The sequence below is a fragment of the Sorex fumeus genome, unplaced genomic scaffold (assembly GCF_029834395.1).
Source record: "Sorex fumeus unplaced genomic scaffold, SorFum_2.1 ptg000008l, whole genome shotgun sequence".
In the NCBI taxonomy this organism is placed as follows: Eukaryota; Metazoa; Chordata; class Mammalia; order Eulipotyphla; family Soricidae; genus Sorex; species Sorex fumeus.
This window is the reverse complement of record NW_026606065.1, coordinates 85,220,811-85,243,135: the sequence shown is the minus strand read 5'-3', so window position 1 is coordinate 85,243,135 and position 22,325 is coordinate 85,220,811. Positions and strand designations below refer to the sequence as shown.

Below are 22,325 nucleotides of genomic sequence, written 5' to 3'. Positions count from 1 at the left end.
TTATTCCTAATGTATCTCTACTACTAAGTACATGATTGGAATTACACAGACCAGACTACCTTGCCATGATCGACAGAGAGATGGTGGAGTCACATGCTTTACGAGGGGCTACAGTTAACCACTTTGACTGAGCATTATTAGTGAGCCTGTGTGAGGCCCAGTGGGGTGTGGGGCGGAGCGAGGCTCCCTATCTTGGTTCTCTGGCTGCTGGCACAAGTGTGGACTGAAGGTCTTGACTTCCTACAACAGTGCAGACCATTGACTCTCATCTCAACATCTCAGCCACCCACACAGGCTTTCAGTTCTAAAGCCTGATGTCCACTGATGAGTTGAATCCTGCCTCAGTCACAGTGTGTTTTTATTTATTTATTTATTTTTAGTGCCCCACTAGCTGCAAAACTCTGAGCAGAGGCAGCCAGCATGATTATCTTGGTGACAACTGGCAGCTGGCGGGGGGGCTGGGGGAAGCCTGTGACCTTATGTGTGTTCACAAAGGTGAATAAACAGTTTGCGTGCAAAGGCTGAGCACAGGGGAGCACGCAGCCCTGGAAAATGGATAAAGAACATTAAAAATTCATCAGTAGTCATCTGATCACTATGCAGAAGATTCTAACTGATGGGAAAGCTTGGTTTGATTTTAAAGCTGGAAGACTAAAACAGTCACATGTTAACGCCCTATCCTCGCAGCATTGGTGACTGCTATCAGAGAAGGCCCATGAGCTCAGCACTTGGGAACAAGAAAGAAAAAAATGATTAGACACAACTTTGATAGCCCACTAGTTTAAGGAAAAGCACTTCCTAAGTCTGGCCAAAATCCCAAGAGGAAGGAAATCTGTTTTATACAGATGGAATGCACAGGATCCCCCAGGAAGCCCATGTGCAGAATTCTTGGTGGTCTTGTACAGGCTGTATTTTTCATAAGCTGGCCTATGTTTATTTTAAAAAATCCCTCTATTCTCACAATATTTCCGGATTTAATATTGGCCTGGGGTTGGCCAGTGGTGTAGAATAGTGAGGGGAAGACGACATGAGGTGGGGAGGGCCCTTACATCCAGTCCTGAGCACAAGGAGGGTAGTAGTGATGGCTCTGGGCAGTATACAGCCTTCTTGTATGTGTCCAGCAACACCCCGAGGAAAGGGGAGTTTTATATATCTCAAGGCAGCTCTGAGGAAAACATAACTTCTTTTGTATTTTGATATAAAGAATAGAACAAACAAGGAGATTTTTCATATAAATTTCCAAAACTAGTTAACCACAGAAAAATGGACCACTATTATCTCTCTAGAAAAAACACATATTGACAAAGAATATTCTCATCTTATTATTGATGAGAAGCACAGGTGTCACTTATCATGGTCCACCAAAACTTCTTTCCCCAAGGTTGATCAATAGTTTGCATTAAAGCAACTGCTATCTATATTTTTTGTACTATAAATAGGGCTATCACTCTCACTATCACTATCCTCCCATTGTTCATCGATTTGCTCGAGCGGGCCCAGTAACATTGTGTTACTATGTTTGGCATATCGAATACATCACGGGGAGCTTGCCAGGCTTTGCTGTGCAGGCAAGATACTCTCGGTAGTTTGCTGGGCTCTCCGAGAGGGGGGGAGGAATCGAACTTGGGTTGGCCATTTTGGCTGTGCGCAAGGCAAACACCCTACCCGCTGTGCTATTGCTCCAGCCCAAATAGGGCTACTACTGGTCAATACAGTGGAAGAAGTACCCAACTTGCATTCTCCTCTGGAACTAAAGAAACATGACTAAAACCCTCAGGACAATAGTTTTTCAAGACATTTGCATGAATTAATGAAGCAATAAGCCTAGAGAGTTGGAAACATACACAGTGACCCCTGCAATGTCCTAGGTATGTCACCTGCAGTGATTCTCTAGATAGTTATGTTGAGTTGGAAAACCTGTGGTGGGATTCCCCTAATCAAGAAGGTGAACATGGGGCTCAGAAAATTTTGAAGTCAGAGAGTAAAAGGCAGACAGCAGAAAGAACACAGCCACAGACTAAGAACTCTGGTCCCTGAATTCTTGACCAAGTGTTGATGACCTCATGCCTAGGATGGAGGTGTCCACTGTCAGGGAAAGATTCCACAGAGGACTGGAGGGAACGATGTTGAGAGCTCACAGAAAACCAGAAAGAGTTCCTGTTCATATGATTTGGAGGTGGAAAGCCTCATTCATGGGATACCAGGGTGCGCCCTCATAAAGGCTTTGCCTCAGTATGGTCAGATTAATCCTAGATTAACTGTTAATTGAGATCTGCCTCAAGGCTTAAAAGCAAGCCTATAATGATAACTCTTTCCAGGAAACATAATTTTAGTCAAGAACAAAACTGAAGAATACTTGTAGGAATAAATTAGCATTCAGCAACCAAGAAGTAAAAATTCACAATGTTTGGTACCTAAAACAAAGCTTAGACATAAAAATAAGTAAGGCCCTACAGCCCTTAATGAGAAGAAAATGAAATCAGTTGAAGCACCGAAACCCAATGTTTACAAAATTTTAAGCTCCCTTATTACTTTTGCCAGTGTGGAGGAAGATAAAAAAGAACTTAAAAAAAAAACAACTCTACACCATAGCATATTATAGATAGATTGTTCAAAACCAGGGACAAAGACATCATCTTTAAGCAGGCAAAGGAAAATATATGTTACATTTAAAAAAACAAAATATGTGTAACAGTTTACTTTATTTCATTGCAAACCATGAAAATCAAAAGTCAGTGCAAAAATATCTATGAATTTTTAAAAGAAAAGCATTCACTGTGATTCTGAACAAAGCAAAACAATCTATCAAAAGAGAAGGTTAAGAAAAGAGAGTGTGTGTGGGTGTGGGGGGGCAGAATTGATCCCTAGAAAACCTGGACTGCATGGAGTATTAAGGGAAAAGTGCTGCTAGATGGAAATCTAGATCTACACAATGCAGTAAAAATGAAGACAATGGGAAAAATCAAAACAAATTTTCCTTATTTCTAACTCTTAATAAGAAAACTGACCTAGTCAGCAATAACAATGCTGGGGTTTAGGATTCAAATATACGTAGAAGTAAAATGTTTGACAGAGTGAAAGCACCAGGAGGAAAGAGTTGGACACAGCCTCCTGCAAGATTCTTAAAGTACCAATGAACTGAAATAACAAGACTTGAAGCCAGAATAAGAAAAGTTAGAGATAGGGAATGAGACCAAAACAGCCACTGATATACCACAATACACAGTTATCTAATTCATCAATAAACAAAATCAAAATACTCTAATGGAACAGAAGACAATGAAATAGGGGGAAAATTAAAAAAAGAGCAAGTCAGATGAACAAAAACAATAGCAACATGGTAGATGTAACCCCAATTATATCAATGAAATTCTTAAATGTACATAGAAGGCAGAGATTCAAATTGTCTAAAAATGCAAGTCAATTCTATGCCATCTGTAAGAAATCCACTTAAATATCAAGAAACAAGCAGATAAAAAGGAGAAGTATGAGAACAGATAGACATACTGAAAGTAACAGAAAGCTGGAGAGCCACAATTAATATTGAATAAATAGGATTTTAGAGAAAAGAATTTTATCAGGAATAAAGAGAGTCACTTAATGATGATAAAAAGGGCAAATCATCAAAATGATAAATAATCCTACTGAACAAATGTACTGTTTCTATTAACAGAGCTTCAAAATGTAAGATACAAATATTGTTACAAAAGAAACTAGAAAAAGATCTGCAATTATACTCTGAAATTTCAAGTCCTCTCTCAACTATGTCTAAAGCAAGAAAACAGAAAATCAGTAAGGGTGTAGAATACTTCAACAACTGCTTTCACCTGATCTGAGCTGGCTGCTCCACATAGGAGCAGAAGAATAGGCATACTTTTTTTAATTAGTGAAACACCATGAGGTACAGTTGTAGACTTACAAACTTTGGTGCTTGGGTTTTAATTATACAATGATTGAGTACCCATCCCTCCACCATTGCCCATTCTCCACCACCAATAATCCCAGTAGCCCTCCCACCCCTCCACCAGATCCCTCCCACCCCTCCTCTGTGGCAGGACATTCCCTTTTGCTCTCTCTTTCCTTTAGGGTGTTGTAGTTTGCAATAGAGGTATTGAGTAGCCATCGTGTCCGGTCTATAGTCTCCTTTCAGCACGCATCTCGCATCCCGAGCGAGTCCTTCAAACATCCTTTATTTGGTGTTCCCTTCTCTATCTGAGCTGCCTTTCCCCCCAGCATGTACTGAAGAATAGGCATACTTTTAAGTAAACATGAATGTTACCAAGACAATGCTATGGGTTGTAAAAGAAATCTTGATAAACTTAAAGGATGCAGGTCTCCAATGTCTTCAATCACAAGGGAATTATATTGGAAATAAAAGCAGAATGACCTTGAAAAATCTACAAATACTTAAACCTGAAAAATACTCTCAAACAATAATAGACAAAGGATGAAATAAAAAAGGGAAATGAAATGTGAAAATACTTTCAATACAGTGAAGATGAAAACCCAGTATGTGTAAATTTGTAGATTATAGCTAAAATAGTATGTAGAGGGAAAATATACTTGATACATGCAAGAGAAAGGAAGAAAGACTTCAAGCTAATGACCTAAACCCAGTGTAAGAAAAAGAAAAGAAAAAATGATTAATTACCTATTCTAATGTACAAAAAATTCAAATTATCACTCACACAATACACTCAATGTATCATAATTAATTAAAGAACTCAATGATCTTAACCTTAAATTATATAACCTGCAACTCTAAATGTTACAGAAGGAAATGTGGGAGAAAGTCTTTGTAATCTGGCTTAGCAAAGACTTTGAAAATAATATTAAAAATGTTTCATAAAAATTAAAATTGAATTTGATGAGGATTAAGAACATATACTTTTCAAAAGGCATTGTTAGGAGAATGCAGAAATAAGCCTCAGTGTTCTAACTGGGTAATGACAGAAAAATAAATTGTATCCCAAATGGACAACTCTCAAAATTTAGTAATGAGACTAACAAAACCAATTAAATGGGGCAAAAGATTTAAACAGACATTTAATTAAAGTATATAAAGATGTCAAATAAACAGGAAAATCAGTCAACCTCAAGCACCATTAGTTTTTAAAGAAATGCAAATGAGATGCCATTACACATCCATTAAAATGTCTATCACTTAAAGGACAGACTACATAGATCTGTGAATTACAAGGAGCTATAACCTGAGAAACTTATCTATACACTGAAAATATAAAATTGAGTTCATGTAATACATGTACCCTATTAGATGCATTTGATACATCTAATCTATCAAACATTAAAGTTAGGCCTAGACAGTCTGAAATGTTCTTGGAACTCTTTGTATCGTTGAGCAATATCATCTTACACAAAGTCTGTTTTTTGGTATTTTTGGGTGGCACTGGGAAGCTACAAGTGGTGGTGCTGGAAATGGGGGTGATACTAGTCCTGGCTTAGGACCTGGAGCTGTTCCAGGCAGTGTATGAAGAGCCACGTGGTACAGGAGATCAAACCAGAGGCTCCAGCAGGCAAAGTATATACTTGGGCTGGTCCTTCGAATGATTGCTCCTGGGTCCCCCACAAAGCCTATATTATCATAAACTGTTGAACACCCCATGTAATTTATTGAACACTACACTAAAAGTGTAGTAAGAAAAGTATAGTAAAAAATTCTGTAGAGAACTGGTTGGTCATTAAGTTATGGTCTGGAAAATACTGTTGCACAGAGAAGTTGAAAATTCCAAAACAGAAGGAAGTTTTCTTCTGAATACATCGACATTTGCACCATTGTAAAGTAAAAAAAAAATCTAAGTCAGATTATCAGAACTGTCTATACCAAGTGTTGGCAAAAATGTGAAGGAGCTAGAACTCCTATACAGTACTGTTGGGAAGAGTAAGGTGATAAAATCACTTCGGAAAACAGAAAATATTTCTAACATGTTTGAAACTAAACAAATAACTACTATATGACCCATTCATTCTAAGACATTTACTGAAGAGAAACAAAAAACAGATGTCCAAACCAACTCTTGTGAAAACATGATTATCATCTTATTTATAATAGGCAAATCCTTGTGGGATGTGAGAAAGTGCATCAAACAGGTAAACAGGCAGGGAGAAGACTCAAAACACTAGTTCAATTTTCTGCATGCAGGAGGCTGAGTCAGTACTGTGTGGTTCCCTGAGCACCCACTGGGTGTGGTCCAAAAGGTATAAAAGGTACCTAGGTAAACTGTGGAAACCACAGAGTGAAATTCCATTCTCTGGTAAAAATAAACAAACAAAAGCTAGGAGAGACAAGACCAGTAAGACAATGATAGTTGGAAATGATCACCCTGGATAAGAACTGAGTGCTGAAAGGAGATATAGAGGAAAGTGCCTTCCTTGGAGACAGACTGGGGCAGGGACTGGGGGAAGGTGGGAAGTGTGGTGGGAGGGAAACTCAGGACATTGGTGATGGGAAATGTGCACTGGTAAAAGGATGGGTATTGGAACATTGTATGACTGAAACCCAATCATGAAAAACTTTGCAACTGTGCTTCTCACGGTGATTCAATTAAAAGAAAATTACTAACCTAGGATTGGATCTCAAAATAATTATGTTGCATAAAAAATGTCATATAAAATTAGAGTGCAACAAGACTCAACCTCTAACAACATACAGGGACTTAATGGCTCCAAGGTGAAATACAACAATTTTCACAGACTTTCCTCTAAGGAAACCTTTTTGATCACTTTTAGTCAATTATTCATAACAAGCAATACAAAATAAATTACTTAGCATCTGCCTTTTGGGCAGTCTTGGGTGGTGGTGGGAAAACTCAAAATAATGGTGGTGGGAGTGGTGTTGAAATATTGAATGTGATCAATTATTGTGAACAACTCCTTGAAAATAAAATTTTAAAAAATCTGAGTGTATACTGCATGAGTTCATTGATATAAAATGTAAAATAAAATACAAACTAATCTATGGGCGTGAGGTGGCAGAGGGAAAGGTGAAGATGGCAAGTGAGCACTGGACACTTCAGGGGTGGTGAGTACGTTTGTTACTTTAAAAAAATTTTTTTTTGCTTTTATTTTTATTTTTTGCTTTTTGGGTCATACCCGGCGATGCACAGGGGTTACTCCTGGCTCTGCACTCAGGAGTTACTCCTGGCGGTGCTCAGGGGACCATATGGGATGCTGGGAATCGAACCCGGGTCGGCCGCATGCAAGGCAAATGCCCTACCTGCTGCGCTATCTCTCCAGCCCCCACATTTGTGAGTTTAAATTGGTGGTTCTGAAATACTTTAAGGCCTGTGTTTGGGATAACCTTACCCCACCACACCACTGCAGACCAGAAGCACACTTGTTTCACTAAACACTGCCAAATAGAAGGCTAAGCCTCAAATTCTTGGAACATAGAGGGAGAATGTTGCTAGTGAGAAGAACTTGGTGGAAAAAAACTAATTAAATCAACTTATGCCAAGAAGGACACTAGTGCTGGCCCCTCAGTGACATTTTCTTCACTTTAGTACTAAAAATCAGGGGACAGAATGATACTACTGGGGCTAAGGCATTTGTCATGCATGCAGCCAACCCCAGTTCAATCCCTGGCACCCCATATGGTCCCAAGCTCAAACAGGAGTAATCCCTGATCTCAGAGCCAGCTTGAGCACTACAAAGTGTGAATCAGAAAACGAAACAACAACTAAAAAAACAGACAGAGATGTAACACGCAGGTAAGACAAGCAATTCATGTAGAAATATGTTTTGTCCACTGAGCGCCCAACTTCCTGCATTTTCTTTCTCTCCATGCTTCCATTTTACTCTCAGTTCTGCCTCTGAAATATTTGCCAGTCTTGCTGGGAAACTCTGCCAAGAAATACTATCCCAAGAAATCTCCCACATGCACAAGCAAACAGAATCTCTCCTGGGGTCCCTGTTCATTTCTATCTGTGCTGAGAACCAAAGGAGTTTGGGGTCTATCCAGTTTCACCACTGCACAGATATTCTGAAATGATGCCATTTAAATTATACCATTTAAATCGACTTTGTTTAGTATTTGTTTTATTCATATCAACATAAATCTGTTTCAAAACTATAGCACCACAAACCTTTATTGTTTCAGTATTTTCTTGGTATACCGATTTCTATAATTTTCCTTTCAAGCCCATTATATTATTATATTTTAAATATGTATGTTTTATAAACACTCTAAAGCAAGCATTTTATTTCTTTTCATGGGAGCACACAGTGCTCATAGGCTCCTCCTGGCTCAGTATTTGCTCCTGGCATTGCTCAGAGGAATCACAGGTGCTGGGAGTTGAACCCAGGCTTCCTGCATGTACAGGGTTAGCAGGCACACTGCCTTTCAGGGTATCGTCTCTGACTCCTAGAGCTGGATTTTATGCATATGATACACACTTCATAAATATTAGCCGACTATTCCATAAAAGTGTTGAGTTTGGGAAGAATTTAATTCAGTTAGGGTCATTATAATATATTTGAATTCATTTCTAATATCCTATGAAATTCTTTCAATTATTCCATTTTCTCTACCACTTTTCATTTTTTGTTTTCCTTTTTTCCACTTCTTCCTTTTGGCTGTCATTTGAGTGTATTGTAAAGTTTTTTTAAATCCCTCCTTTCACCTCTTTCTTATCAATTGGTTGAGAACTGTATATTCTATTTATTATCCTAAAAATTTTAACCTATTGATGTCACCTTAACAAAGTCAAAAATGACAGGAGAACTCTGCTGCCTTTCCCTTACTGGTGGTGCATTTCTTGGATGCCTAATGACATGCTGCTTGAGCCACCCGCATAGATATAGCAGAGAAATGCCAGACTGTGCTGGGTGGGTGTCTGTGTCTCAATGAGAGACAGAACAGTTCAGTTGCTGAGGAATTTCTCAGGGAGGGTCCACACTTTCCTTCTAGCTAAAGTGTCTAGGTCTGAGTCCTCTTTCATGATATGTTTACCTTTCTTCTTTTCTTTTTTGTTTTAGTGATTGTTTCTTTACCTTAAAAATGAAATAAACATCACGTGCTAGGGGAAAAGGAAGCCCAGATAGAGAAGAGAGCACCAAATAAAGGGTGTTGTGAGGATCCTCCCAGGATGGGAGAAGCATGCTGAAAGTAGACTATAGACCAAACATGATTGCCACTCAATGCCTCTCTTGCAAACCGGAGCACCCAAAAGGAGAGAGAGAACAAAAGGGAATGCCCTGCCACAGAGGCAGGGTGGGATGGGGAGGATGGGGGTGGGAGGGATGCTGGGACCTGTGGTGGTGGAGGATGGGCACTGGTGGAGGGATGAGTACTTGATCATTGTATAACTGAAACCCAAGCAGAAAAATTTATAAGTCTATAACTGTACCTCATGGTGTTTCACTAATAATAAATAAATAAAATATAGGAACTAAAAAATGAAATAAACACTTTATTTAAATGAAATAAATTTATCATGACTGCACAAAGTAAAAAAAAATCCGAAAACTTATTTTGAGCAAAATTCTCTTGAGACTCAGTGACAGAAAATGAGCTTATATTTAAATTGGTAAATTGGTAGTGTCCCATAAAAGATTGTGTTTTTCCCTTGTTTGTTTTTTGGGCTATACCTGTAGTGAACAGGGTTTACTCCTGGCTCTGAGCTCAGTGATCACTCCTGGTGGTGCTCAGTGGACCACAAGGAGTGCTCAGAATCGAACCTGGTTTGGCTGTGTGCAAGGCTAATGCCCTACCTGCTGTACTACTTACTCCGACCCCTAAATAGTCCTGTTTTAATTAGCCTAGTGAGGACTGTGCTCCTGACTCACACATGTGCGACTGTGACATTTCTTTTGCTTTCTTTTTGTTTATCTGGGTGACAACTGGCGGTGCTCAGGCATCACTCCTAGCTCTGCACTTGGGAATTACTCCTGGACCATATTGGATGCCAGGGATCAAAACCGGGTCAGCTGCATGCAAGGAAATGCCCTACCCGCTGTACTTTCATTCTGGCTCTCTGTGACTTATTTCTTAAACATTTCAAACAAATCAGAAATTCTTGTCATCAAGAACTTCTGGTCAAGAAACTCTGGTATTCAGGTCAAGATATTTTCATTATTGCCTTCAAATAATGATATTTTCATTGATTTCCCGTGACTCTGGGAAATTTAATGGGAATCTCTGCACTTCTATTTCCTCATATATCAAGGAAGGGGCAACTGTGTGACTGCCTCACTGTCATAATGGCATTAAATAAATGAATCCAGGGTCAGAGAAATTGTTCAGCAGCCAATGTGCTTGTGTTGTACCCAGGTTTGATTCCCCAGCACCCTGTATGATCTCCTGCCAGGAGTGATCTCTGAACACAGAGTCAGGAGTAAGCCCTAAGAAATGCTGGGTGTGACCCAATAGACAAAAAATAAAAAAATACAAAACAAATTTAACAAATCCGTCTACAGAGTTTAGGACTGTACCGGCCACAATGGAAGAATTCAAACATGAACTGTTATGGTAGAGCAGATATTGATAACTAGGGACAGGGAGAAATAGACAGAGTAAGATTACGAAAGTGAGGCTGGACCGCCAGAGGTTAGGTCAGATAGCACGAACAGGCAAGGCATAGCATCTTAACTAACTATCTCCCTCTATATTGCCATCAAGGTTGCAGGGACCCTAGGGATAGGGAGCTGCAGCTGGAAGAGAAGATAAAATAGTGCTGGTCACCTCTCTACGCAAAGAGGTGGACAGAGAAGAGAACAAAAAAGCCTTATCTTGCAGAAATTCCTGCTCTTGGAGACCTCCCCCACGCTTTGGGAATTTTTCCTTTCTCACTGCTTCCCTTCATTCCACCTTACCTCCCATTCTCTCCCCTTCGCTTTCTTTCATTTTCTAATAAAATTTGCCTGGGATCAACCATTTTTCATGTCATTTCTTGTTTTCAATTTTCAGTGGTCATAGAGAAGGACCTGAGCACAGTGGCACTATTATTGCTAGGGGTGTGTGTGTGTGTGTGTGTGTGTGTGTGTGTGTGTGTGTACTTGAAGAATATGTCTTGAGGTTATGTTTGTAATTCTATTTTATGAAGGAGTGAATTCCTCACAATATGGATTTTCATAATATTTTACAAAACTTTAAGTGATGTTACATAGGCTTATTACTCACGCATATGTGGGGAAAAATTATTTCCTCCTTGAAAAATCATAGCTCCTGGATATCTATTGTTTCTTTTTTATCTTCGTTATGAAAATCATTTTCTCTTAAGGTTAGAATTTCAGGGTTGGAGTAGTAAGTACAGTGGGTAGGGTGCTTGCCTTGCATGCAGTCAACCTGGGTTTGATCCATAACACCCCATATGGTCCCCTGAGCACACCAGGAGTGATTTCTGAGTGCAGAACCAGGAGTAAGCCCTGAACATTGGTGGGTGTGGACTACAAACAAACAAAAAAAGGAACTTCAAGCTAATTGATCAATGATATATTATTTTTGTTATGCAGCTGGAATAGAAGATATTCTTACACAAAAAAGATTCTACCACTTAAGAATAGCATGAGAACATGTTTGTTAAGATAAAATGATGCCCACAACTGGATCATTTCCTGGTTAGTCAGAAGAGGTCAGTGCTTGTATGCCCAGCCCTGGAACTCTCCTACTAACCTCATAGGTGACATTTGAATAAAATAATTTCCAAGTTCAAGTCTTCACCCCACATGACCCAGCGAACATTTCTTAAATACCTGGTGAGTGAAGCTTGCTGGCCACAGTTGATAATCTCTTAGGGGAGGAAGTAGCAGCTTTATTAGTATCTTGATCTTTCTGTACTTCTTTCTTGGTTCCTAGATAGGGTGTAAGAGAGTACAAGAAAAAATGCTAATTACAAGAGAAATGGTAACATAAGTTGTGTGTGGAAAGGAAAGCTTAACAAAAGGCAAACAAAACAAAACTATGATATTTGGCTGATTTGTTGCTATGGTTCCTGTGGGCCTCAGGAATGACACACTTGTTTATAGCAAAGGGAATTTAGTTGTGAGTGGCCAAAGCCCACGGCAGTCTCTGGTTTAATGAAAATGCCCCTCCACTGGATGTCACTGCACCCCCGCGACCCTGACAAACGCTCTGGGAATTAATACTGTAACTGTCCTTTGCAGCCAATGTGTTTTGCCAGCCTCTTGCTGCAGAAACAAATTTTCAGAAGACAGAGACGGAAGATGCGGCTGAACAGAACTGCGGATGATTTCAGCATCTTCGCCAGCTGAGCCCTGGAGGACTGGGTCTGCTTCTAATCCATTTCCATGCAGCTGTTATGCAGAGGTGACCTAGCGAGTCTTGCATCCTCTCAGCTCTGTCAGCAGCTAAGCCTTTGATCCTTGCGCTGCCAGAGCAGGGCTAGAAGAATGGGCAAGCTGAACTCGAGTGACACCTCAGAACCGTACACAGACACTCCTCACATTATGCTCCAGGCAGGCAGGGCAGAGGGCCACTTTTTTCACACATGCTGGGCACACAGTCACTTTCAAAGGCTCTTGGTTAGAACAGTGGAAGGAACTTTAGAGAGATAAGAGTTTTTCAAGTACATAGTCTCTACTTCAGCATATTCTGTTGTTGTTGTTTGCATATTTAGGCTTGTTTGAACACACCTGAAGATGTTCAGAGCTTACTCTTGACTCTGCTTTCAGGGGTCATTCCTGGCAGACTTGGGGGACTATAGGAGGTCCAGGGATTGAGCCTGGGTCTGCTCTGTGCAGTACTATCTGTCTGCTATACTATCTCTCTGGCGCCTTCAGCACAAAATTTTTAAGCCACTTCAAAAACAAAATGCAAAATACAATGCTTCTCTTCCTAAAAATTCTACAGTCCCACTCTTAATCCAGAGTAATCGTGGAAGCAATTTTTTTAGGGGGGGTCACACCCGGCAATGCCCAGGGGTTACTCCTGGCTCTGTACTCAGGAATTACTACTGGCGGTGCTCAGAGGACCATATGGGATGCTGGGATTTGAACCTGGGTTAGCTGCATGTAAGGCAAACAGTCTACCCACTGTGCCATTGCTCCAGTGTCAGTGGAAGCAATTTTTGTTCCTTTTTTTCTAGGTCTTTCTCTAGGTATTTATATACACATCTATGCATACACAGATGCAACTAATGATTTACTAAATGAATCACTGTCATTTCTTATCTATTCCCATTTTAAAAAGATCTTTTCACATCAGAGGGGTTATACTCCTTTTGAAATATAACTGTTTCAGGGATTGAAGAAAATGTACAATGGGTAGGGTGCTTGGATTGTACATGGCTGACCTGAGTTTGATTCCCCACACCCCACATGATCCCATTTGAGCCCCGCCACGACTATCTCTAAGCAGAGAACCAGAACAAGTCCTGAGCTCCACCAGGTGTGGCCCCCCAAAAAAGGGACAAACTGAAGCATCATAATATTGCTGGGCAAAGGTATACCGTGATTTACTTGTTCCTCTCCCACTAATGAACATTAAGTTATCCGTAGGTTTTATCTATAAAAATAGCTAGATGGAATACAATAAAACACGATTCCACTTGTGTCTTTGTAGATGTTTACCAGTATTTTTTACAGGGCAAATGCACAGAAGTGCTTGTTTTGGATTAAGAGTCTTCTCTTTTGCAATACTGCTATACATATTTCAATTGCCCTCCAAGAAGGTTGACTTACTTAGGGCCACAATTAACAGTGTGTGGGGGCAGCTACACACCCCACATTCCACTGGCAGCATCATTTATACTTTTGTCAGAATCTCAGTCTTTTGATATTGGACCTGTACATTTCTTTGAGAACCACCCCCCCTGCCCACTTTTCTTAGTGGTATGTGAGAGTTCACCATTTACTCTGGTTAGTCCTTACCAGCTTTAGAAATTGTATCCTCTAACCTTTCGTTTGTAAAAGCTTGTTTGTGTTATCTTTCATTATATTGTAGTTTTTTATATTTTATATTTCAATATTTTTTGATATACCGATTTCCCTCTTTTCAGCTTTAAAAGCACTACTACAGTTAATATATACTTATGTGTGTAGGAAACTGAATGCATGTGGGGGTGTGTTTATTATTGCTGAAAGTGTTCATAGGCTTTCTGGCCTATTTGGGCTGCCACTTTCCCCAGAGCCCCTAGAAGGGCCTCAGCCCCTGCTTTTTTGTCATACCTGGCAATGCTCAGGGATTACTCCTGACTCTGCACTCAGGAATTACTCCTGGTGGGCTCTGGGGAACATATGAGAGGCCGGGGATCGAAACTGGGTCAGCCATATGCAAGGCAAGCACCCTGCCACTATGCATTGTACTGTCACTTTGACCCTCTGGGCTCAGCTCTCTCTGTCCATTCCCACTTGCCTTTTGCCCTTCCGCCCATCCGTCTTCATTCCTTCTGTTATACCGCCTTAGACCAAACTGCTTAACTACTGACTCAATTCCGGAAGTTCTTAATTCTCTTTTGCATTCTCCCCTCTCTTCGATATGCTTCCCAGCATTGAGGGGAACCCTCCCACCCTGAGTCTTTTATTTTCTCTGTATATGGCATCAACATTCACTCACTGTGCTCAGGCCAAAAATACCAGGTGCCAACTTGATTTGTTTCTTTGCTTTTTTGGCCCCTTTGACTCATCACTAAAACTTGCTGACTCAGCTCTGTCAATACCAAAAGGCAGATCACTGCCTTCCCCTCTAGAACAGGAAAAATATAATATAATACAGGCCACTTATAGCATTTAAAATTTTTCTATCAACCACACTTAAAAAAGTAAAAACAGCAGTAAAATTCATTGCAAGAAAATAGTTCATTTAACTTATTCAGTCTCAAATCAACCACTGGTACTAGTCACATTTCAAGTGTTCAATAGCAGCTGGGGCAAGAGTCACCATGTTGAACAGCACCAGGATGACCTGCTCCCTGCTACTTCACAGATACAGGCTGATGATGAATTTTGTGCCAAGCTGCCTGGGTCACTGAGGACTTGGCTATTCAAGTAATTTTCTGGGTATGTTCCCACTCTGGTTGTTTATAAAGCAGATCATCCTCCCCAATGTAAGCGGGCCTCATACAATTAGTTAAATACCTGGGTAGAACAAAAGTGAAAATAAGAAAGAACATTGGAGGCTGGGGAGATAGCACAGTGGGTAGAGTGCTGACCTTGTAAGGGGCTGACCCTAGTCTGATCCCTGGCATCCCATTTGGTCCCCTGAAAACTGCCAGGAAAGATTCCTGAGTGCAGAGCCAGAGGTAAAGGAGTAAGCACTAAGCAATGCTTGGCATGCCCTGCACCCCAAGCCCCATTTAGAAAAGAACCTCCATAATTACAATCCAAGAAAAACTATAACATTGTTTACTGTAAAGTAGAAACCATTAAAAACTATACCATTAAAATATGTTACTGCCTAGGGGCTAGAGTGATAGTACAGGGGAAGGGCATTTGCCTTGCATGTATCTGAACTAGGTTTGATCCCTGGCTTCTCATCTGGTCCTCCGAGTACCAACAAGAGTAATTCCTGAGAGCAGATCCAGGAGTAACCTCAGAGCATTGATGGGTATGGTCCTCCCTCACAAAAAGTTGATATTTTAATGCCTAAAACTTCACAAAAACATAACATTTAGTTTACATACGACATATGCACACGATTCATCTTTACATCTACATGAATATACAGCTTACATTTTTCTTTCTCCTATGCCTAGGCAGAGGTGCCCTAAGTTCTACCTTGGCCTTCTCCCAAATTTCTTTTCCTGATCCATGTATCTGTTCAACATATCTGGACCACTGAGTTGTCTACCCCATCACCATACAATCTGTACTTTCTATTCCAGATGGATCTGAGCATCTCTCCTGAGATCTAGCTCTGTATTTTGCTGCCACCCAGACATTAACCACGTATCTGCCAGGCAACCAAGTCATCACACTCCAAATGAAACCAATTATATATCTTCATTTTGAATCCTATTTTTATCTACTGGTCAATTGTTTCTCTTGTCACTGAAACTAGAAGCCAGCAAGTCCTCTTCCTTCTCCTCCCTATCTAACCAGTAAATAAGTCTCATTTTGTATCTTAAGTAGTTTGCTAATACTATCCTTTATGCCTGTTCACCTTTTACCTTAGCTCATTCCATATCTTTTGCTGGGACAAGGAGAAACAACAGCCAAGTGGTTTATCTGCCTTGAATCTGACTTTTTTATCTTTTTTTAAAAAATTTTTAATTGAATCATTGTGAGATAGGCCCTTACAAAGCTGTTCATGATTAGATTTCAGTCACAGAGTATTCTAACACTCATCCCTCCATCAGTGTCTCCAGGTTTCCTCCCATCACCTCCACCCCCACCCCCTGCCTGCCCTATGGCAGGTGCTTTTCTTTCTTTCTTTCTTTCTTTCTTTCTTTCTTCTTTCTTTCTTTCTTTCTTTCTTTCTTTCTTTCTTTCTTTCTTTCTTTCTCTCTCTCTCTCCTTTTGGGAATTGTGGTATGCAATATTGATATAGAAAGGTGATCAAGAATATCCCTTTACCTACTTTTAACACTCAGATCTTGTCCAGTGTGATCATTCTGACCTTCTCATCTTAACCTAACAGGTCCTCCGATTACTGCCAGAGTGAATTTCTGAATCAATTACCAAGTACCCTGATTTTACTTTGGAGAAGCCTTTCTGGAGCATTCCATGCTCTTGGAGATGAGTTCTGTGCATCTGCATGCAATAAGCCCTCTCCAGACCTCATTTCTTCTGTCACACATTTTTGCTGTGATATCGCTATCTCCCAGTGACACCCTGTGTGTCTCTGTTCACCCTGTTCCCTTACAATGTTCAGTCACTCCCAATCATCTTCAGAGTCGGCTCATCTCATCTCATGTTCTGTGCATTCGAGTCCTGTTGCCACTGAAACAAACTGCCACATGGATGAGGGTTAAAACAATAGACACTGGGGCCAGAGTGATAGTATAGTAGGTAGGGTGCTTACATGTTCAATCCCTGGCACCCTATATGGTCCCCTCAGCCCTGCCAGGAGTGATCCCTAAAGCACAGAGCCAGGAGTAAGCCCTGAGTATTGTGAGATGTGATCCCTCTAAACACAAAAACATATATGCCCCCCCCCCCAAAAAAAAAACAGATGCTTATTCCCTAAGACAATAAATCTCTAGGTCAGCTGCCCAAGCTCACACACAGGGGCCCAAGCTTACTCCAGTTTCTCTGTGGCCATCATAACTGTTTCTAACACCTGATTTCCTCGTGATTATTCTGGCTAATTCAGGGCAATCTCCTCCTAAGAGCCTAATGTAAACCCATCTGGACAACCCCTTTTGCCATGTGAGATCACACTCACAGAGTCTAGTAATTTGGACCTGGCTGCTTTGGGATCCACGGTCAATTCATAACAACTTCTCTATCTTGACGAGCAGATCAGGCAAACTCTGAGCTCACCAAACAGACAGGCATCACTCAGTCTGCTGAGCCCCTACCAAGTGCTTGGAGCTTTTCATAATTTCTTCAACTCCTGAAAAGCAGCTTTTCCTGACTACATCTGGTTCTCTCCTCTCTCCACTGCACAGGGCACATCTCTCACGGCTCTCTCTTGTGTGATAGTTTCTTTGGTATCTATGTTGTTAGCCTTTCCCATGTCTGTTCCATGTGGATGGGTGGGGCTGGCGCAGGATCTGTAGGTGAGCATGTGACACACTGGCATGTCAGGAAATCCTGGTGCCAGCATGAAAGCAAAGTTTAAGTTGGACCAATTTCAGATAACCACTGCGAACTCAGGCTGGAGAGATAGCACAGCGGGTAGGGCATTTGCCTTGCATGTGGCCGAGCTGAGTTCGATTTTTTCGCCCCTCTAGGAGAGCCCGTCAAGCTACCAAGAGTATCCCGTCCACACGGCAGAGCCTGGCAAGCTCCCCATGGCATATTCAATATGTCAAAAACAGTAACAACAAGTCTCACAATGGAGTCGTTACTGGTGCCCGCTCGAGCAAATCGATGAACAATGGGACAACAATGCTACAGTGCTACTGCGAATTCAAATGGTCCTAACTCAATTCACCATAAATAAAGCATCAAACAGCACCCCAAAGCCCAAGTTAAGAGCTGCCAACGGTCATTCATCACTGATCCCCAGAAAGGACATAAAATCTCAGATGATCATGCTCAGCTCCTCATGTGGACAAGGTCCTTCCACAAAGATCTGAGTGATTAAAGGCCGCTGAGGGAAATTCCTCCTCAACTGGGTGCTGTAAAACTGCTCCCCACAGATGCATATTGCAAAGCTGACATGCAGAGGGACTGGGAAAATGGGTCTGAGGTTCTCAATCAAGAAAGATTAGCTTACTCTGAGGACAAGGCTGTCATTTTATAAAAGAAAATACAAAGCTGATGGCAGTGGCTAATTCAGGTACCTCACAGAGCACATCAAAATTCAAATAAACTAGATTTAAGATAAAAGCTAGAAGAATGCTACATATTTATTTCTCAGAAAGAAATAAGTACATCAAAACATCAAAGGAAGGTCTATAGACTTTTAACATCACATACAATAGGCTGAAAATTCCTGCTAATCAGTATCAGTATAAGAAAAGAAATAAAAAAAGTAAATAATAATAACAACAATAGACTTGATCTCCTATCTTAAGGTCTCACTCCTTAAGCCTATGAGAGTCAAGGACTGGGGCAACTTTCCACTCAGCCTGGAAGATGAGTTCAAGATATGAAATAAGATAACCCATGTGGGAGGGAAGAAGGATGGAGGGGGACAAAAAGAGAAATGAAGGGCAAATGTGATAATAGGGTAGTTTTGCTACAGTGTAATTATCATTCTGCCATTGGAATGGAAAGGAGCGGGACAGGAAAGAAGTGAATGATGCAACCAGGAGCTGGGATCCTGAGTTATTTACAAGAGAAATGGAATGGGGACTATTTCAAGGGGAGATTTATAGGAACTGACTGGAAAGATGAGAGAAGATGTTATTCAAGGGGAAATGGGGGAGGGGGAGCAGACAGACGAGGAAAGCCCCCCCCCCCCCAGGGCAATGAGTTCCTGGGAAGTAATAAAACCAACTGGTCCAAAGGCTGCCAGGACCCACCTTGTGGAACCAGGAACTAAGGCCTGATAAGATGTTCACTGGTTGCAAGTACAGACTCAGAGAAGGCTAGACTCCCCTCCCAGAGAAGTTCCAGCGGAACAAAGGGCAGGAACGGAATATCAAAGACCATCAACTACTCCAACTCTATCCCTGGGAAACCACCCTAGCAATGGACTTTCTTTCTAGATAGAAAGCCTCACAAGGGGCAGGGTGGGAGGAACCTTATGAAAGCGAACCTGGAACAAACGAGGGCCGCATATGCTGCCTGAGCACATGTGTTGCTGCCGAGCACATGTGGTGCCTGCATCACCCCACTTGTTATGTATACTTTCATACCTTCATACCTCTCTCTCTCTCTCTCTCTCTCTCTCTCTCTCTGTTTCCCCTTCCTCTTCCTCCTCAAAACTTTCTCCTCAAAACTGTCTCCCCTTCCTCAAAACTTCCAAGTAAAACCTGTTTTTACTTCACTGCTTGTCTTCTCCTGAAATTCGTTTCTACAAAGGAAAGACGAGGACCCAAAAGGCCTGGGTAAGGTCTAGGATTGGATTTCCTTGCCTGCAAAGAGAAGGCTCACAGCAGACTCTTAGCAGTCCTAGATTCCCTGAGCCGCTGCCGGGGTGACAGAGGAAGATAGAGAGTAGATTTCCTTCCTGAGGCTGCAGTCTCTCTCCCTCCATTTCATATAAAGTCACTCGGGGACCCTCAATGGCATAGGTAAGAATACACCAGATAAAAGTGAAACTTGGTTATAAATGAGAAAAGGAGTTTCGGGGAAAGAAGAGAAAGAAACCCTTTTTTCCACTGACAACAATAATTTAAAAAATTTAAAGGATGGGCCCAGCACATGATTCAGTGACAAGCCCTTGTCCTGCATGGAAGAGGCTGTAGGATTGATCCAGTTACTGAATATAATACATGGTGACATGACAGTGACACCCACCCCCAACGCAGAAACCAAGTGTGTGAGCTTCTCAATATCCAAGACACAAGAGCATGACCACAAAACTGAGTCAAACAATTCCAGAAAATTGATGTTGGTGGAGAATAGAGATTTCGAGGGGGTCAATATTTGAGAGAAGTTGGATTCATGAATATTCTACTTCAACCATCAGCTTGTGCTTGCATAAGACATTGTGGCTAGGATTATAAAGGAGAATGAAGGATGTCTCAGGGACCTGGAAAAATTATACTTACATCCCAGGGATAAAGCTAAAGAGTGATTTAATTATGAAGCAGGCTATGAAATGGTAAGGACAAAGGATGAAGGCAGTGAGTTTACTTTGACAGACATCCTGTAAGTGTAAAAGCACAACTTTACTTTCAACACTAAGTCAAAGATTTCACCTTTTTCTTTTGGAGGCTACAGTGCCTCATTTGATTCTGGAGTGGTAAATTCTAGGATGGTTTTCAGGCTGTCATCTTGGAATCTCCCTTTCTCACCATTCTTGGAAACACCTTTACTTCTTGCCTTTGGTCCATTTATCTGAACTCCTCATGTCTTCCTCTTTCTTAGTTTGCTTACTTATTTTAGTCGAGCATTTATTTACTTGTAGTTTCCAGAGAAACGTACATAGAAGGTAGCTGGTGGAGCGATGGGTACTTGATCATTGTATAACTGAAACCCAAGCACAAAAATTTGTAAGTCTATAACTGTACCTCCTGGTGTTTCACTAATAACAAAAATAAAGGAAAAAAATTTAAAAAAATGGAGAGGAGTATCTAAGGTTGTGTCACTAATGTGGGCATTGCAAAAAAAAATTGGCAAAAGTCAAAGGTTTCTGAATACACAATGACAAAAAAATTAATTCAAAACCAAACATGAAATAAATCTGAGGTGTTACTGGCAGCATTTGCCCAAGTTTCACTTCTTGGGTGAAAGGGGTTGCAAGTGGAAATAGTTGAACAAGTCCTGACATTTAGGACTGAAAATTCCTCACAAATTTATTCTTAATGAAATTGTTGAATTTTGTAATGAGCGTGAATTGTGACCATCATTTTCTCTTGAATCACTGTCCTCCCATTGCTCATCGATTTGCTCGAGCGGGCCCAGTAACATCTCCATTGTGAGACTTGTTGTTACTGTGTTTGGTATATTGAATACGTCACGGGTACCTTGCCAGGGCTCTACCGTGCAGGCGAGATACTCTCGGCTGGAGCGATAGCACAGCGGGTAGGGCGTTCGCCTTACAAGCGGCCAACATGGCCAATCCGAGTTCGATACCTCTGCCCCTCTCGGAGAGCCCGGCAAGCTACCGAGAGTATTCAATATGCCAAACACAGTAACAACAAAGTCTCCAATGGAGACGTTACTGGGCCCACTGGAGCAAATCGACGATCAACGGGAGGGCCTTTACCTTACCTTTACCATTTTCTCTTGAAAGCATTTCTCTTTTGGCAATCTCTTAGACCTCTCCTTCTCCCCAGAGTTATGAAGTTTCATGCTTATATATATTGGTGTTTGACTTTTTAAATCATTAAACTTGGGACTTGGTAGACTCTTTTGGTCTGCAAACTCTCATCCTATTGTTGGAAAATATTCTTGGTATATTGCTACAATAATTTCTCCCCTTCTGATTTTGTAACTGAATTTTCATTATTTGTGCACATATATGCACATTTGCATATATTGCCTATAAATGCCTATATACTATCTGGGCTGGAGCGATAGCACAGCGGGTAGGGTGTTCGCCTTACAAGCGGCCAACATGGCCGACCCGAGTTCGATTCCTCTGCCCCTCTCGGAGAGCCCGGCAAGCTACCGAGAGTATTCGATATGCTAGACACAGTAACAACAAAGTCTCCAGTGGAGACGTTACTGGGCCCGCTCGAGCAAATCGATGATCAACGGGAGGGCCTTTACTTTACTATACTATCTAATATACTACTAATATACTACTGTCTCCTTGTGTCTCCCATGCACATGACACTCAACACGTCCAAAAATGAACTCTATGCCCCCATGAAACTTCTCAAGCCCTATCTTTTCTGTCTTAGTGTGTCTTTCTACAAGTCAGTGATGCTGACCTCATCCTCTCTCTTCCTTGTTTCTTGCTTCTTTACATGCACTAACATGCTACTCTATAGCGTATACAGCTTATAGCTATCTTACATCTAATTCACTTCTCCAATTCAAAGTCACTTCTTAATTCATAATTTCTCTTGCTGAACTCCACCAGTCTTCAACCTCCTCTTATCTTCAGCAAATTCTGCTGCAACCCATTCTTAAAATGATCCAACTAATTTCTCAAGACTTTATTATGCTCTGTAGCTACAGTT

The 22,325-nt window shown here is 41.1% G+C and overlaps 1 protein-coding gene across 2 annotated transcripts in view; it reads right to left on the bottom strand.

The window, feature by feature from the left end:
- MTUS2 (microtubule associated scaffold protein 2) overlaps window positions 1-22,325 on the bottom strand; it is a 402,576-nt gene that overhangs the window by 122,679 nt on the left and 257,572 nt on the right. For both annotated transcript variants that reach the window (XM_056108589.1, XM_056108597.1), the window contains exon 5: window positions 11,710-11,808. In XM_056108589.1, the coding sequence (XP_055964564.1) occupies window positions 11,710-11,808 (99 nt within the window). The remainder of the gene's footprint in view (window positions 1-11,709; window positions 11,809-22,325) is intronic.